The sequence below is a fragment of the Acartia tonsa genome, chromosome 1, assembly GCF_053477335.1.
Source record: "Acartia tonsa isolate MP-2025a chromosome 1, ASM5347733v1, whole genome shotgun sequence".
In the NCBI taxonomy this organism is placed as follows: domain Eukaryota; kingdom Metazoa; phylum Arthropoda; class Copepoda; order Calanoida; family Acartiidae; genus Acartia; species Acartia tonsa.
Genome location: NC_137260.1, coordinates 38,587,732 through 38,604,518, shown reverse-complemented (window position 1 = coordinate 38,604,518; position 16,787 = coordinate 38,587,732). Strand labels below are relative to the sequence as shown.

At 34.0% G+C, this 16,787-nt stretch overlaps 2 protein-coding genes across 2 annotated transcripts; one reads left to right on the top strand and one right to left on the bottom strand.

Moving 5' to 3' along the window:
* Window positions 1-4,963: 4,963 nt before the first annotated feature.
* On the bottom strand, window positions 4,964-10,089 carry Mdh2 (malate dehydrogenase 2). The gene is made up of 8 exons (XM_080160874.1): window positions 9,965-10,089; window positions 8,834-8,937; window positions 8,348-8,528; window positions 7,929-8,143; window positions 6,957-7,105; window positions 6,599-6,698; window positions 6,000-6,145; window positions 4,964-5,290 (listed from the first exon to the last, which is right to left on the bottom strand). Exons 1-8 carry the CDS (start codon window positions 10,003-10,005, stop codon window positions 5,213-5,215), a joined length of 1,014 nt encoding a protein of 337 aa, XP_080017000.1. The 5' UTR covers window positions 10,006-10,089; the 3' UTR covers window positions 4,964-5,212.
* Window positions 10,090-10,847: 758 nt separating this feature from the next.
* Window positions 10,848-12,285, top strand: LOC145319036 (ubiquitin-ribosomal protein eS31 fusion protein-like). Its single transcript, XM_080160864.1, has 3 exons — window positions 10,848-11,253; window positions 11,447-11,574; window positions 11,991-12,285. Exons 1-3 carry the CDS (start codon window positions 11,161-11,163, stop codon window positions 12,235-12,237), a joined length of 468 nt encoding a protein of 155 aa, XP_080016990.1. The 5' UTR covers window positions 10,848-11,160; the 3' UTR covers window positions 12,238-12,285.
* The last annotated feature ends 4,502 nt before the right edge of the window (window positions 12,286-16,787 follow it).

Below are 16,787 nucleotides of genomic sequence, written 5' to 3'. Positions count from 1 at the left end.
GGACTAATTATTATTTTTATGTATTGTTGCTGCGCTACCGTGACCATCAAAAAATGTGTTATTTAAAGGGACACTACATGAGCTAGATTAATATTTTCTGAATTTTTAAAGTTCTGATATTACATTAAGAAGAAGAATGAGCATAAAGTAGATTATTAATGCATTTTGAAATGCCATTTTTCGGCATAAAATCTTAGATTAGATTAGATTTATTATTCTTGGGTGTACATACATAGAAAAAAAAAACAACAAAATAATAAATGAATTAAATGAATATTATATACATTTATATATACAGTCAAATTTTATTGATATGATTAATTTATAAAATGAAAATCTGTAAAAATTTCTGTGCTCTGTAGTGTCCCTGAAATTTTGAATTCACTCTGTTTTAATAATTAATTTTTGATGGTCATGTTTTATTATGATAAAGAAGGTTTGTCATGTTGAAATATAAGAATAGAATCCTTTAATAGTTTTTTTTTGGGGGTGTTGCGGGGTAGGTTTTAGTTCTTTAAGACGCCATTTTATCAAGGGCCGTGATTCAGCAAATTTATTGCATTTGAAACAGGTGATAAAGTGGTGAATTGTTTTCAGAATCCTGGTACCAAAAACCTGCATTTTATAAATAATATAATATGTTAGTTGATCAGAGAGATAAGGTTGACAGTTATGATACCACTTACAAGAAGTTGAAATAACTTTTTAGATTTATTTCTCTTTTTGAATACCTCACTCACGGTTCCATATTTGCTGGTTCTCGTGCGAAGTAATCAGGTTTGTATTACCAAAGATGGCTTTTGAATATATTCTATTTAGATTTTAGATGCACAAACTCTAGTACATTGTAAAACAAGGATGACAACATTCATAAAAAAAGGAGCTCTGAAACAGGAAGAACACTTGTAAAGTGTTAGAACTGAATAAACAAAATAAATAAGTCCAAACAAATTTGTAAGAAAGTTAATTTCAAAGACAATTTAGGATTTTTTTATATAAAGATGTTTCGCTAACATTGTACTTTGTCTTACATCAAAAAGAAAGCCCTGTCAATCATTGTGAACTAGACAGAGCTTTTATGTCTCAACGTTTGATGGGTCTGTCTTTTTGTTGCCAAAATGGCAAAGATTGAGTTAGAAACCTGGTTAAGGTGTTAATAGAGAGGTCTTTAAATGCCCCATCAAAACTCTAAGCATTATGGGGTCTATCTACGACATTTCAAGTATTTAAAACGGTTTGTTCGTTTTTAAAAAGACGAATCTGTCTTGATTTGTGAAAGAATAAGCACTCCTCATGTAGAGAAAAATACATTTTTAAGGTGTCGCATTGTAAATCTAAATTTTTTAAAATTCTTTTTCGATCAGAAATTTTATTTAAGTTAGTTTTATCTGTTGCACATCCCCTCTTTGTCTAATTCTGATATGAACCCACCCTAATCACCATGCCAAGTTTGAAATAGACTGGACGATTCTAAAAATGCTTAAATTAACACCCTATTGAGGAGCATAAGGACTTGACAAGAGATCTCCATTCGTCTATATAAAAGAATATATTTTCTTATCAAATTTTCGTTAACTTGTTTGTGTTTTACAGGCAAGGGTAGTTAGTAGGGTTGGGCCGGATATCCGGTCATTTTCAATATCCGGCCGGATACCGGATATTGATACTATCCGGCCGGATATCCGGCAGTATAATATTTCATATTTTACAACAAAAATTTCTGTTTTTTTAAATTATAAATGGTAGTAATTTTCTTATTATTGAAGCTATAAGAACATTTTTTTCTGAATATGTTTATCTTTATGTAAATTTTATATTAGAAATCTCAAAACATAAATTTTGGCGGGGCACCAGTTCTTGGCAGCTGCCAGCCTCAAACTGGCGGTCGGCAGGTAAACAGCAACAGATTTTATGAAATTGTAATATGTCATGATTACAAGTCAAAAATTGCTGTCACAGGAACCGTTTAAAGATTTCTGGAGACCTGGAGGTTTAGGACTTGCAGGACTATACCTGGAACCTGAAATCGACTTGAACACCTATATTCATATGAGGATGTACGACTATAGAATATTTAAGTATTTGATAACATGAAATGCTTTGTTTAAGTAAAAAAAATGTTTTTACTTTTTACCTGAATGACCTTGCCAGGTTTGCTGGCATCCTGTGCCCGCCAGGAAGGAGGTATTCAAAAAATTACACTCTCAGTTATGTGTCATACCCATATTTTGAAAGTCATTTAGTTATAGCCATCTACCTTTTATACAGAGAAAATGCACAGGGGGGGGGGCATGTGTTCAATGACACCTCCCCGCCCATCCTTCAACAGGGGTTGATATTACAGATTGAGGGTAGTAATAGTTTATTAGATTAATTGCTTAGAAGAAAGATCATTTAATAGTTACATAATTTTTAAGTTTTAACCTGTATCTTAATAATAAAGTAACAGGATGTCTATCTGTTTGTCTGTACTGAAGGATCTCGCTAATTGCTGAACCGATCGGGTTCTCCTTTACATGGTAGCTTCTCATAAGCCCTGGGAAGGTTTATAACTATTTTGGGTGAGGGTACCACCACTCTCCCAAGAGAAATCGCCCCTAGAAAAAAATACCCCCCCCCTCAAATAAAAAAAATATCTTTATTTAATTTTTCAACTAACTATGAAAATAAGGGGCGTCCAGCCTCCCCTAATTTTTTTTTCTTAAATCTGAAATAAAAAAAATGGTTATCAAATTCAACTCCCCCCCCCTCCAGTGCCCCTAGAGGCCTCTAAGGGCGTAGCCGCCAGTTTTATATAATAAGACGCCAGTAATTTGGCCGGTTATCCGGCATTTTGGCCGGATATCCGGTAGTTTGCCGGATATCCGGCCGGATACCGGATATCCGGCATTTGAAATCGGCCGGATATCCGGTATCCGGCCAAAAAACTATCCGGCCCAACCCTAGTAGTTAGACCATTGCCAAATCCCAACTTTGCTTTGTGAAATATGACAAGACCACATCCGGTACGGACCTTATTAATAAACTTCGCTGTTAGAAACATTTTAAATTATGGATCAAAAACTTAGTCTTCCTAAGGAAGGAGCAGAACTAATATTTGCTCTGAGAGATTATTATAGCAATGACGCTACTCAATTACTCAAATTGTTCCAAGTAGGGTTGGCAATCCGAATCCAGAGTCCGGAATCCGCCAAATTTTTAAATCCGAATCCGTCTTTTAATAGCATATTCGTATTCTTAATTGTTAGGCTAAAATTAACATTTTGAGTTTTTTTGGTCCGATTATAAATTTTAATTTATAACAAAGTGAAAATATAAAAAAACTCAGCTTTAGATTCTTCCCAGTACCCGGTAAAATTTAATCCCTTAATTTATTTTTAGAAAAACCTTTTAAAATATTGCTATAGTCCGGAATCCGCGGAGAATTCGTTATATTTTTGGATGGAATCTTGCAAGAATCCGAATCCGGTCCAAATATTAGACGGATTGCCAACACTAACTCCAAGGCTAGGTGGAAATGTGATTAACTCGGTTGCTATTCGAAATATACGTCTAACTTTTGTAACCAACATTTTATATGATGTGATGACTCTAAACAGTTTGACCGCCAGGGATGTTTTATACTTTATTATGCTCCATAATGATAGGAATGATGACAAGAAGTTTCACAAAGACATTTCAAACTGACGACCTTACATTTCGAATTATAGAGTAGCTTAGCTACTAAGAATGCAAATTTGATCATTTAAATAAGAAAAAATCTTGCGAGAAATCACACACTTATAATCGGAAGATGTAGTGGTTTTGGCGGCAGCGGCGGTTTCTTAAATTTCATACTTTGTAACCCCATGCCCATAAGACACGCCAGGCTACAATTGAATCAAGACAAAAGTAAGTGCCGAGCTCTGAGACCTATGTTTGGTGAAATTAGACTTAAAACCATTATGATTCCAGGTAAAACCAAAATATTTCAGCGGTATCTTTTTGAGAAAATTAGATTTGAAAATTTCAAGTTCGATTTTCACCCCTTAGGAGTTGCCGCATAATATCATGACAAGAAAAGCAAAGATTATTTATATAAAATTTTGAACAACTTTGCTTTTATGAAGTCTTTCATAAAATCTCTCTATATATGATTTATTTAAGGCTGAATTTCCGTGACCTTACCAAACAACTGATAAAAATGACCATTAATTAACTCCCTTTAGGAGTAGTTTTATGAAGAACTTTATAAAAGCAAAGTTGTTCAAAATTTTAAATAAATAATCTTTGCTTTTCTTGTCTTGATTATGCGGCAGTTCCTAGGGGGTGAAAATTGAACTTGAAATTTTCAAATCTAATTTTCTCAAAAAGACCCCGCTGAAATATTTTTGTTTTACCTGAAATCATCATGGTTTTATGTCTAATTTCACCATACATAGGTCCCAGAGCTCTGCACTTACTTTTGTCTTGTTTCAATTGTAGCCTGGTGTGAAGAGCAACCGTTATGCCAAAATGGATATATTATTCATTACTTGGATCTTGCACCAGATTTTCACGTCTCTATTTAAATAAAACTTAAAGCGGGCTAAAATAGCGGTTACCCCATTCTCCCCTAAAGGATAAACGAACTGACCAATAAACGAGTTCCATGTTAGCAAGTCAGATTGACAATTTTTTAACTGTCATGTAATCCACGTATATTCTTCATCGATTCATGCCAAACAATTCTGTTCTACTTCTATTTAAACTCTTAATCACATTACTTTACAGCAAAATCTCGCCCATCCCCTTTTTGTAAACCATTGTTTGATTACTCGAAATTTTTAAACAAAAACTAAGAGGAGGCATGAACATAAAATTTTAATTGATGGAGAAAGTAAAAACCGATCCTTATAAAAAAATAATTAAAGCATACAAAAATTATTTACTGTGTACAAATAAGATTTTATTGCTTCGAAATAACAAAAAAATAACACATGGATTGAATTTTTATGGTGTATTTTAACATTTTTATTTTATTTCCATTTTATTACATTTTTATCTGGCCTACAAGGCCAGAAAAAAAATCCACTAGAGCTAAGGATCACAGGAGTATAAAACACCAGGAGGAATATTCCAGAAATATTTAAAAATAATATGTTCAGGAATAAGGCAAGGAGACTACTACAATACATTGCATAACAGAGGAGTGAGTTTCATAACAAAAAAATATTTATTAAGTGTATTTGGTTTAGAAGTTCTTGGCTACAAATTCCTCTCCCTTCTTGATGGAGCCCTTGAGCTCAGCCATACCAGCCTTCAATACCTCCTAATCAATAAATTTACATTTATTTTTGTTATATATATATTTATTATAGATTCTATGAATAACCACAAACGGATAATAATCACTCCATCCCTTTTATATGAAAAAAGTGAAGCGGTTTTTTTTTTAACACTCTAAACTTTTCTTTACAATGATGATTATTATTTAACATTATCTTTCATGAATTCTTAAAAAAACTTTGCCCCAATTAAATCAGTGAGGCAAACTAAAAATTTAGAGGGGATAATTTAGCAGGAATAGGTATAATCAACAAGCAAAATAAATATAAAATAATATTTTGGGGCAAATGGAGAGGTCGTCAATTTTACGATGTGTTGCCCCCCAACGACAGCTGAAAAACATGTATAGGTTTTGTGATTTTTTCCGAATTAATTTCGTTATTGGTAGAAGCTGAAAATTTTGCCTCACTAAAATTTTAGCGAGGCAAAAGTTTTTTTTAAGAATTCACCTCTGGATTCTTACTCGCTTCGACTATGAATCTATAGGGAAAAGACAATGGCCGATAGATGCCAAAGTTGTTAAGCTAACGAATTAGAAAACATTATAAAAAAACTTTGGGGCCTAGTTTAATATACAGCCCTAGAACCCCCTTCCTCCCTGGCAATTGTCTAGTTCAAAAGTAAATCAGCTGACATAATTAAGTACTTTTTTCATACTGCGCTGCCACACTTAATTTTGTTTTAGTACTGACCTCTTCAAATGCACTGAGGTTGCCAAGACCAAGGTTCTTCTCAACTCCATTGGGGCCGAGGACGAGGGGGGTGGAGAAGTATGTGCACTCGGTCACGGTGCTGGCAACATAGGCGCACTCAACAACACCTTCCTGTCCCTTCATACCTGGAGAAAAATAATTATCCATCAGATAAAAAAACTTATTTTCAACATGATTTGAAGGTTTAAACGATTGGCAAATAATTCTAATTATGTCTTTACTTTGTCCTACAAATGCTAAATATAAAAAACACTAATTTTTTTAGAGTGGTTAGCTGACTTAAATTTATTGGAAAATTATCTACTCACATAACTAACTCACCTTGTCTATAATTTTCTTATTAACATTTTCATGGATTAGTTAAGTTTCTCAGTCGATTAATTACAAACGATTGTTACTTCAAGATTTCCAGCATCATTGGCACTTATCATCAGTATCATCAAATTCTATACTAATCTTATTTATACCCGACTGTCCTCCATTACTTTTCTGTGTTTTGATACTTCATTTGTCTTACATATAAGATTTAAGACAACAATTTTATAAATATTTTGAAAAGTATGAAATACTCTTCTTACCCTTGATGAGGGAGTCTGTGAAGCGAGCGGCGGCGTAGGCCATGGAAAGGGTGGCAGAGCCAGCTCCGGCCTTGGCCTTCACGACCTCGGTACCGGCATCCTAGAAAAGGGTAAATTTAACTCTTATGTATTATCATGTTGGTGTCCTAACCCTGCGAAACTACCCAATACAAAATTTAACCTAACCTAAATTAGTAAACAAAATAAAAACTACCCCTCCTTATAGGCACGTAAGCGTTAACACCTGTCACTAAAGTGACATAACATAATTTCAACTTTTTTAGGTACCTATTCCTAAAGTTAAAAAATACATGAAAATCAATATTTTAAAGCTTGAAAAATCCAAAGTTTTATTTACCTGGATACGCTCAGTGAGGGCCTTCAGCTCATCAGCGGGGAATGAGACGGAGGGGGTGCACTGGGAGATGAGGGGCATAATGGTGACACCAGCGTGGCCACCAATAACGGGGCAGTTTACGTCAGCGGGGTCGAGTCCCTTCTTCTCAGCTGAAAAAAAAATTTTGTTGTTTAATGTCCAAAGGTTGTGACTCTGTAATGAATTCAATTTGATTTAGCCTATCTAAATGCAGTTTTAGAAAGTTACGCCTGTTCAAAAAACATTGTTCATTTGTTTTTTTTTTGCATAAGAACTTGATACTAGTCCTGGACTGGTTTTGATCTATTAATCCAACCATACTGGAAAGTTGGCGCTTGAAAAAAAGACCCTCATTTTTTAGTTAATGCAAATTAAATTGCTAATGGACCACAAGGGCAAAGCTACAAAGTAATATCTACTTAAAATAAATAAAATAGTTGTGCAATGCATTGTTACATTTATAAAAAAATTTGCTTAAATATCTGCTCTATTCAATCTTGATTTTTATAATGCATTGATCTTAGTAAGAAGGTAAAAGTGTTCGATAATCTTTTCATTATTGAAAAGTTAGAAAGCACTAAGATACAAATTTATTTACAAAATTTCAGTACGTCTAGAAATTTTGTGACGTCAGTTGTAGTTATTTAACTTTTACATCGCAATATAACACTATTTTGAGACGTGATTTAAAATCTTAAGCCATTTATAAAGAGTACCTAACTAAGTTAATTAATAATTTTTGGTCTATTGGCTAGGTCAAATAACGTTCAAAGGAAGGTAACTTTCAAGTGTCAATTTAGTAAAAAAAGAATAAAGTCATAAATTCAGGGGGTGAATATTCTGCAAGATTATTTTTTTCCCCGGCTGCAAAAATATTTCATCCCCCCCCCCCCTCCCCTTTTGAACAAGCTTTCAGCTCAGTACTTAGTGGAATCACAAAATATGTATACTTACCAATGAAGGCGTTGGCTCTAACAATATCAAGAGTGGTGACACCAAAAATTCTGTTGGGATCGTACACACCAGCCTTCTTGAAGATCTCAGAGGCGATGGGAACGGTGGAGTTGACGGGGTTGGAGATGATGGCAATCATGGCCTTAGGGCAGACCTTGGCGGCGGCCTGGGCCAGGTTGGCAACGATGGAAGCGTTGGTGTTGAACAGGTCATCTCTGAAAAGCTTACTTTTAATTTCCGCAAAATGAGTTGACAATATCACGTAGGATCTATTTTAAGGTGACTATCACAAACATACACTTAAGTATTTAATATTTGACTAATTTGAATGAATATGCTATAGGTATAATTAAACCTTTAACATGCTTATAAAACGCTTTGAGCATTGAGTTGTAATAATGAAAATATGTAAAACATACCTGGTCATACCAGGCTTCCTGGGGACACCAGCGGGAATGACAACAATCTCCGCACCCACAAGGGAGGCCTCCAACTGGTCGGCGCCAACAAAACCGGTGGTGACGGCCTTGGTCTCGCAGTGAGAAAGGTCAGCAGCCACTCCAGGTGTGTGCACAATGTCGTAAAGGGCCAGCTTGGTAACTAGAAAATATATATATATGTTGTGATCGACATTATCCTTAAAGACAGTTAATGTCTATCTATTTAAGTTTTTTGGAAAGTAACTTCTTTCCCATAAATATCCATGCATCTCCTCCCCATCCCAAAAAATACCGATTCTCTTTAAAATAGAATTTGAGATACTAAATCTATTTCCCTAACTCTTTAACTTTTTGGGGCCGATAGAATCCTCCATTAAAGGGAGGGGGTGATAGTTAATTGTAGAATTGGACCAGGGCACAAAGACAAAGAATTGTGGAATTTTTCTTTCGTATTTTGAGCAATACCTGCAGGATTCAGCTTCAAGAGAAGAGAAAGAGGCTGGCCAATACCACCGGAAGCACCCATAACGGCAACAGCGGTGTTATTGGAGCTTGAGGTAGACAGGGACCTAAATTCATTGGTCATGTGAAATGAAACTAAGATAATTAAAATAGATTTAATTTTAATGCCTAAGAGATATATATATAATACAGGGGGGGGGGGGGGGGTTAATGCAACCATCTCGTAATCAATGTATAAATGGCACTTCGAATTCGAATTACGATCTGAAATTTTGCATGAGTAATCCTTGGTAGGTCTATTTTCCCTAAATCGAACAAAAAGTTGGAAAAGTAACGGCTAATAGCTGCTGGCTAAGCCGTTTAGCCGTTTTGAGGCTTTTTTTAGGGCAAAATTATCGAAAATAACACCAATAAACTTTTTAAAATTTTTTAGTACCAGCTGTTTAACAGCTAGAATCGACTAAAAAAAAGGCTGGTAGAAGCTATAAAATGCCAAGAGTATCATTTTTAGACCGAATAATGTAAAAATATCATTCTAAAAGTTGATTCCTCCGTAATTAATGATGGATTTGCCCTAAAAATAGCCAAAAACCGGCTTAACGGCTAAGCCGCCAGCCGTTACTTTTTCCAACTTTTTATTCGATTTAGGGAAAATAGACCTACCAAGGATTACTCATGCAAAATTTCAGATCGAAATTCGAATTCTAAGTGCCATTTATACATTGATTACGAGATGGTTGCATTAAACCCCCCCCCCCCCCTTAAGCAAACTTATATTAATTTGCCTTGAATTAGTTTTGATATTATCATTATGTTTTCTTAAAAAGTTTGTATCCTTATCCCTATTGCTGAGAGGGGGAAAGATTAAACACTCTTACTAGGTGTATAGATTTTCAATAATTCTAATTGACGTACAAGAAATTCAATATATATAAATAAATTTTATAATAATAAAAATGGAAAAAAATGAGTGGGGAGGAGGGGAGAAGGTAAAACTTGTAAAAAACAAGGATCATCTAACCTTAGCTTATTGTCAGTTCTGAACTTATGACAAAATTAATTTATAATAGTATATATATATAATTCTTCCCCCCAAATTCGTAAATTTTCAGCCAATTAAGTACAATTTATTACCTGGCCAAGCCAGAAGCGGGGCGCTGGAATCTGGAAAACATTCTGTTTCTGAAAAATAATGAGCTTCAGGTCCTGAAAGAAAAGTGTAACTTCTATCTGACAAGTACGTAGTGTCTGTTTATATACCGAAAGATCAGGCTAACTAGCTAATAAACCAATACGGTTCTTCTTTACAGTGTAGATTCTCGAATCCTTAGTAGGTTTAAAACTGTTTGGGGGAGAATACTACCCTCCCCGCCTAAACAAAACTTTTTACAAATATCTAAATTACTAGAGCTCTGAGGAAAACAAACAATATAAAAGGTATAAAAGAAAAATATTTAGATCGTTGGCTATCGTTGAAGGGTCGCGCGATAAATTATAATCCAAGAGCTATTTAAAAACAATACTCTGTTACTAGAATATGTTTATTGTCTACGTAAAATGAATTATTATTACTCCATCCATACATATTAGAATTTTCATATGACTGAAGTTTGAAAAAGGAAAATAAAAATATGGCTGGACATAGATCAGCTGATCTGTCTGCTTATGAAACTGATAATTATCATAGACTATATAAAATATAGAGTACTGATTTATAAAAAAGATGAAAAATAAAATATAACTATTTTTAAAAGCTAAATTTTAGAGAACACGAATAAAAATATATTTTTGTTTAGGTAAATTTATTTTACATCATTTGTTTGACATTCTATATATTATTTTTTATGATGAAAAAGGTAGATCGTTTATGTTTTGTAGATCACTTCTTATTTTATTTTTAAAAGATTTTACCGCTAATTTGATAAAAATTAACTTAAAAAATTAATTTAAAAATTACAATCTACAATTATATTAATCCCCATTTTTGAAGCTGGGTTTGCAAGAAAAGCAGAGTCGCCACATTCTTATTTTACAGAAAAAAACTAATTTCAATTCTTGCTCTTACAAATTAATTAATGAAATTTTTTAACTTGATTGTGAACGGAATGGCATGTTTTTTTCAGAAAAAAAGCAATTATAGGGTGCTGTTGATAGTCAAATTGAAGAAATGCATTTTTGTAAGATCTGCATTTTAAAATGCGACAACTCTGTTTAGGATGTCTGACGTCATTTCCCCCGCTTCAAAGTGCTCTATACATGCGCTGACAAAAATTTAATTCAATTTAACATTAACATCTGCATTTGGAAGACATAGGAGTAGTGTTTTCATCATGCAGATTTTCGTCAAGACCCTGACGGGCAAAACCATCACCCTTGAGGTTGAGCCCAGTGATACCATCGAGAATGTGAAGGCTAAGATTCAGGTATGTCAACTGGTTGCATAGTTGTTTGACTTTGTGTCTTGCAGGCAGATGTGAATTTAACTAACTTTTCATACATATTTGTGAATATTTTTCATTTCAAAGAACACATCAATCTGCAAGCCACAGTTTTAATTAGTTTAACATCAAGGATTGCAACATGGTTGAATTTTATTAATAGTTGTTATTGCTTTAGGATAAGGAGGGAATCCCCCCTGACCAGCAGAGACTCATTTTTGCTGGCAAGCAGCTGGAAGATGGACGTACCCTGTCTGATTATAATATCCAGAAGGAGTCTACCCTTCACTTGGTCCTCAGACTGAGGTTTGTTATTTTATTACTCTGATTGATCTAAGATTAGGACTTAAGATATTTTTGTCGTTGAAAAGTAATTTGTTCCGACACAAAGAGCCAAACAAATAGCTGTGTTGTAAATAAAATGATAATCAATTTTGCAGTGTCCTAACTTTATGTTCCAATATACATCTAGCTAGAGTTATGTTACTGGAAGAGTTATTTCTTTTTCTAGTTAGGCTTTGTTAGTTTAAGGGGCCGCGGCCTGAAATATTGAGTTGAAGGGGCGAATGTGTGGGTGGGGGGGTTAACAAAATTTTCCTAATAGAATATTAATAAATGAAACATAATTGAATGCATATTGACAGACAATAATTGAATTATTTGAGTGTAGGTAGCTTGGCATAAAAGATTCTTTAAAATTTTAATAATTCCTTCTATTTCAGAGGTGGTGGTAAGAAGCGTAAGAAGAAGAATTACACCACCCCCAAGAAGATCAAGCATAAGCACAGGAAGGTCAAGCTCGCCGTCCTTAAGTTCTACAAGGTTGACGACAACGGCAAGATCAACCGTCTGCGTAGGGAGTGCCCTGCTGAGGCCTGCGGTGCCGGTGTCTTCATGGCCGCCCACTTTGACCGTCAAACCTGCGGCAAGTGCGGTCTGACCTTTGTGTTCAACAAGCCTGGTAACTAAATTATCTGTTATCATGTGCTATTAAAATAATAAATACTGCTCCAGTAATTGTTTTCATTTTTATTAAATTATTTCTAAGCTACTTTTCTAACAGATACGTTGATTGTCTGTTCATGATTTCTTTGAGTATTTTGGTCTTGGCCTTGCTATTAAATCGAATGTACAGCAAATTCAATTTGTTCATTTGGGATGATTTTGCGCCTTCCTGAGCTGGATCTTAAAATATGTAGACGTAGTCTTCGCTACTGCCAGTGCTGCCAATATAACCTGGATTTAATAATAAAGGCTAACGTACATTTTGTTATTTACCTAACATGCCCATTAAATATTAACCAAGAGCTCTTTTCCCTTCTGATTAGAGCTACGCTTTTCTGAATGTTTTTCTTGTTAAATCTTGAGTGAAGGGTTTTACAAACCATGGAACTGACACTTCTCCTTTATCGTAAACCATACAGGTCCTGAAGGTTTTGGCTTCTTCATTCGCAAAGTGTGGTTAGGCTATCCTTAATGCCCTTCAATAGGAAAATATATGTGGTTCACTAAGTTGTTTCAATGCAGTTTTTGCAACTACCCCTTTACAATTAAATGCGAAGCTTTTTCAGTAATTTGGGTCCGTCCGTAATTAACTGATAGCCTTGTACGTTAATTTAGGCATGATAACATTTTCCTATCTATATCGAACTTTGCATGATGTTTCCTAGTAGTTAAATATGATTTAGAAAGAGAAGCAAATGTTTATTGAATGTCTGTATGTACGTGTACTGAAAAAAAGTATAATTTTATATTTTTCAATAAGTTTTGAATGTGATATGATCATCCGATTGATCTGATTTTTGGAGTAGGGATTCCTATTACATTAAGGTACAATATTATAAGCGAAGCATCTCTATTATGAAGTTCTAAATGTCCTTAAACAGAATTCTGTAAGCAAGTTTTTTTTTGTCAAAATTTATTTTTTGTATATTCAGTTTTAGTAGCGAACACTGTAGAATTGTCCTATCAATTTCAAACTTTGAATGTTGATCCATTTAGATACGATTTAGGAAGCGTAGCGAAATATTAATCTGCTTTTAAGTAGCGAATTTATACTATAATTCACCTGGTCCGTCCGTCAGTAACGCTATGGGGGGAAACGTGATTTTCTCGGCTACTAGTATCAATATTTTTAGTGAAGATGACTGACCTATGCTCATCTACTCTATACATTGTTTTGTCCATCCGTCTATTAATTGGGGTGCTAGATCGATTTCTAGATTTACACGTTTTTGTAATTTTCTCAATTCCTGCCCGAGATAAATGGCTGGAATTTTTTAGGGATTACATAAATTCACACTACATGTTTCCATCAAGTTTTCTTAAGTTGCCTTTATTGATTAGGGTGCTAGATCTATTTCTAGATAAGACTGACAATTGGTTGGGGTGCTAAATCGAATTTTAGATTTTAACGTTTTTCTTAGCTTTATGCTTCAAAATACCCTTATACATTTTTAAAATGTTTCGTAATTTTTATTTTTAAAGTTTTTTATGACATAATCTATAGATCATTTTTTTCAGAGTTCTTTTCATAATCGTTGAGCTTCGCTACTTATGTATGTTGTCATCCTTGTTAAAATCTGACACTACAAGAAATATTGTGCATTTGTCCTTTCATCTCTGCTTCCATGTTTAAATAAAATGAGAAAAGCTCGGTGTTCCAAAGAAAGGCAAAGTTCAAATATAATTTTAACAATTGGTTGATACTTGATATAATTAAAACCGAAAGAACTAGCTTCTTACCAGGAAAAATTAGTATTTTATGTGTGTATTAGTAGCTGAAGTAATACATCTGGTAAATTTTCTACTTAGAAAGCAACATTTTTTCATCGATTTAAACTATGCTACACTTAAATCTAATGTGGAGCGGTTATTTTCTTGGCTATTGCAAACTCTTATACCATTTTAATTTTTAAACGATTAGTTTTTACAAGCAGTGGAAACTTATTTTTTGTCTTAATTTTACTTTGTATGCACTTGACATACCCATTAGCCCGTCCCGGATTTGAAAATTTTTGCTTCCAGCCAAAATATGGTTGATTTATGCAAAAAATAATGACCAAGGCAAAATATTTCTTCTGGCTAATAGGGACAGGCTAATGTAGAGTTGAAACTCGTATGCAATTTTGATTACTTGCTACACCTTCATATTTTATAATCGGGGCTGCCATTTTTTTTTGGTATCGATTCAAGTTTTGGCTCACTGCCTCTCATCCTAGGAAACTCAAACTAGGTCCAGCGGGCATAAGAGCGCTTTATCGACACACTAGAATTGAAATTTAAAGCACTAAAAACAGTTTTTTTGCACATTTGAAAAACTTTGCAGTGCTTGTATCGTCGCAATTTTTGCATTACAGAAGAAATATTTTGCATGGGTCATTTTTTTGCATAAATGAATCACATTTTGGCTGGAGCAAAAATTTTAACAAAATTTTTCAAATCCAGGACAGGCTAATATATACCCATTTTATGTCAATGTTTAATTTTTACTTTCAAAACTTTTATGAAAGGAAAAATTCCTTGGAGGTCTATTATACCTAAATTGGACAAAAAAAAAGGTTGAACAGTAACTGCTGGCGGCTTGGCCGTTTTTGAACTATTTTCAAGGCAAATCCATAGGAATCAATATTTTGAAGCATATATTTGCTTTAATTCATGTGAAAATATACAAAAACTCCCTGACAAAAACTATTTTTTTCTTTCAATTTCTAGTACCAGCCGTTCACCGGATGAATAAGGTTCCGTGCGGCCAGGAGTAGGATGTGTCAATAGGACTTTTGACATTAAATTAGCAACACACACAAGAAAACGCCAGCCGTTAACCGTCACATTTCCAACTTTTTGTTAAATTTAGGGAAAATATACCTAAAAGTATTACCTACACATGACAAGTTTAAAAACGAAATTCAGATTCCAAGTGTCATTTGCGCATTGATTACGAGATGGTTGAAATAAAAAACCTCGCGTATTATTTTATTATTTAAAAATAGATCTATTTAGGACATGAGATATATCATTATTTATGTATTTTCTTTGTCAAAGACTGTTTGTACTCTTGCAGTATATTTCCTGGAACTGTGACCATACGATGCCATGCTTAATTTCTTTCAATCCAGAAGTCTAAAATCCTTCCCTTTAAAAGCTTCGAGATTGGGATGGATAGAATTGCGTAGAAAGACATGTAAAAATTATTTTGTATAATATTTTTTTCCAGTATGGCTTCGAAATTGTTTCCAAGCAACACTGAAAAATCATGTATCGAAAATTAATAATTAATATATCCAGATTTCTACGAATATTAAACTGTACAATATTAAAAAAAAAACTTTGTTGACCCGTGCCTTCAGCATCTCGGGGCTAACAAAACTGGTTTTAATTTTATATTTGTACATTTATACATGCACAGAAAGCTATTTGTAAGACAATGCGAAAAAATAACTTATTCGAACTCTGGAAACTTCGTCATACTAGAGAAATGCGAAGAAAAAAGTATTTCAGGTTTTTCGTGGGCAACCTTTAAGTTGACGGAATTTTGACAACCCAGAATCGTTAGGGGAAGTTCTGACACTTGCGTAAACAGTGATTACTGATTATAGGCTTTGTCTTTGGAATGAGAGGATAGGTTATTTCCAGCGTTGCAGAGCCGTTTGATTTTGGTGCGGCTCCGCGTAGCCGTCTGTAATAATGGTGGCTCCAGCTCCGGATTTGGCTCCGACCTAAAATCAAGAAAAACTCGACATATTTTTTTCCCACGTCTATTTTTGACTTTTGAAGGTTTTAAAAGTTCAATTTTTGCATAGAGAAAAAAATAAAAGAGAGGAATCGAAGCAACTAGAAGACTAAAATAGGCAGTGGGCCTAGAGGCCTACTCAGCGCTGTTGCCGCGCTAAAATTTATTGCTATTCCACTACTTTTCAAATGGGAGGATTAAAAATTATTAAAAAAAATATTTTTTTACTTTTTACTATTTCCATATTTAGGGCAAGAATATTAGATCAGATATTATCGTTTTAATGTTTTAATTAAAAATTACATAGAATTTTATTTTTATTTAAAAAAAATTGTTCATGAAAGATGAATCCTTCTATTTCTAAAAAGGGGGAAATTTTTTCATAATGAACATTCAGCTGATTCTGACCGCCCACGGCTGTTTGCTAAATATCGCTTTTCTTTTTATTCACATTATTATTTATGATTGACTTACAAAAAGCCCTGGGCGGTTTTTGATTTTCGTCTGCTTCTAAATTTAGGGATGGGGAAGTAGTATTTTACCATGAAAAAGGGGTGAGTATTCATCCTCTTATCCTTTTTCCTTATGAATTTTTGATAAAAATGGACTTGACAAACTTAAAAGGGGCATTTGCACATGACAAAACAGAGTTACCAAAATATAAGGGGGGGGGGGGGGTTTAATGCAACCATCTCGTAATCAATGTATAAATGGCACTTAAAATTCGAATTTTGATCTGAAATTTAGCATGAGTAATCCTTGGTAGGTCTATTTTCCCTAAATCGAA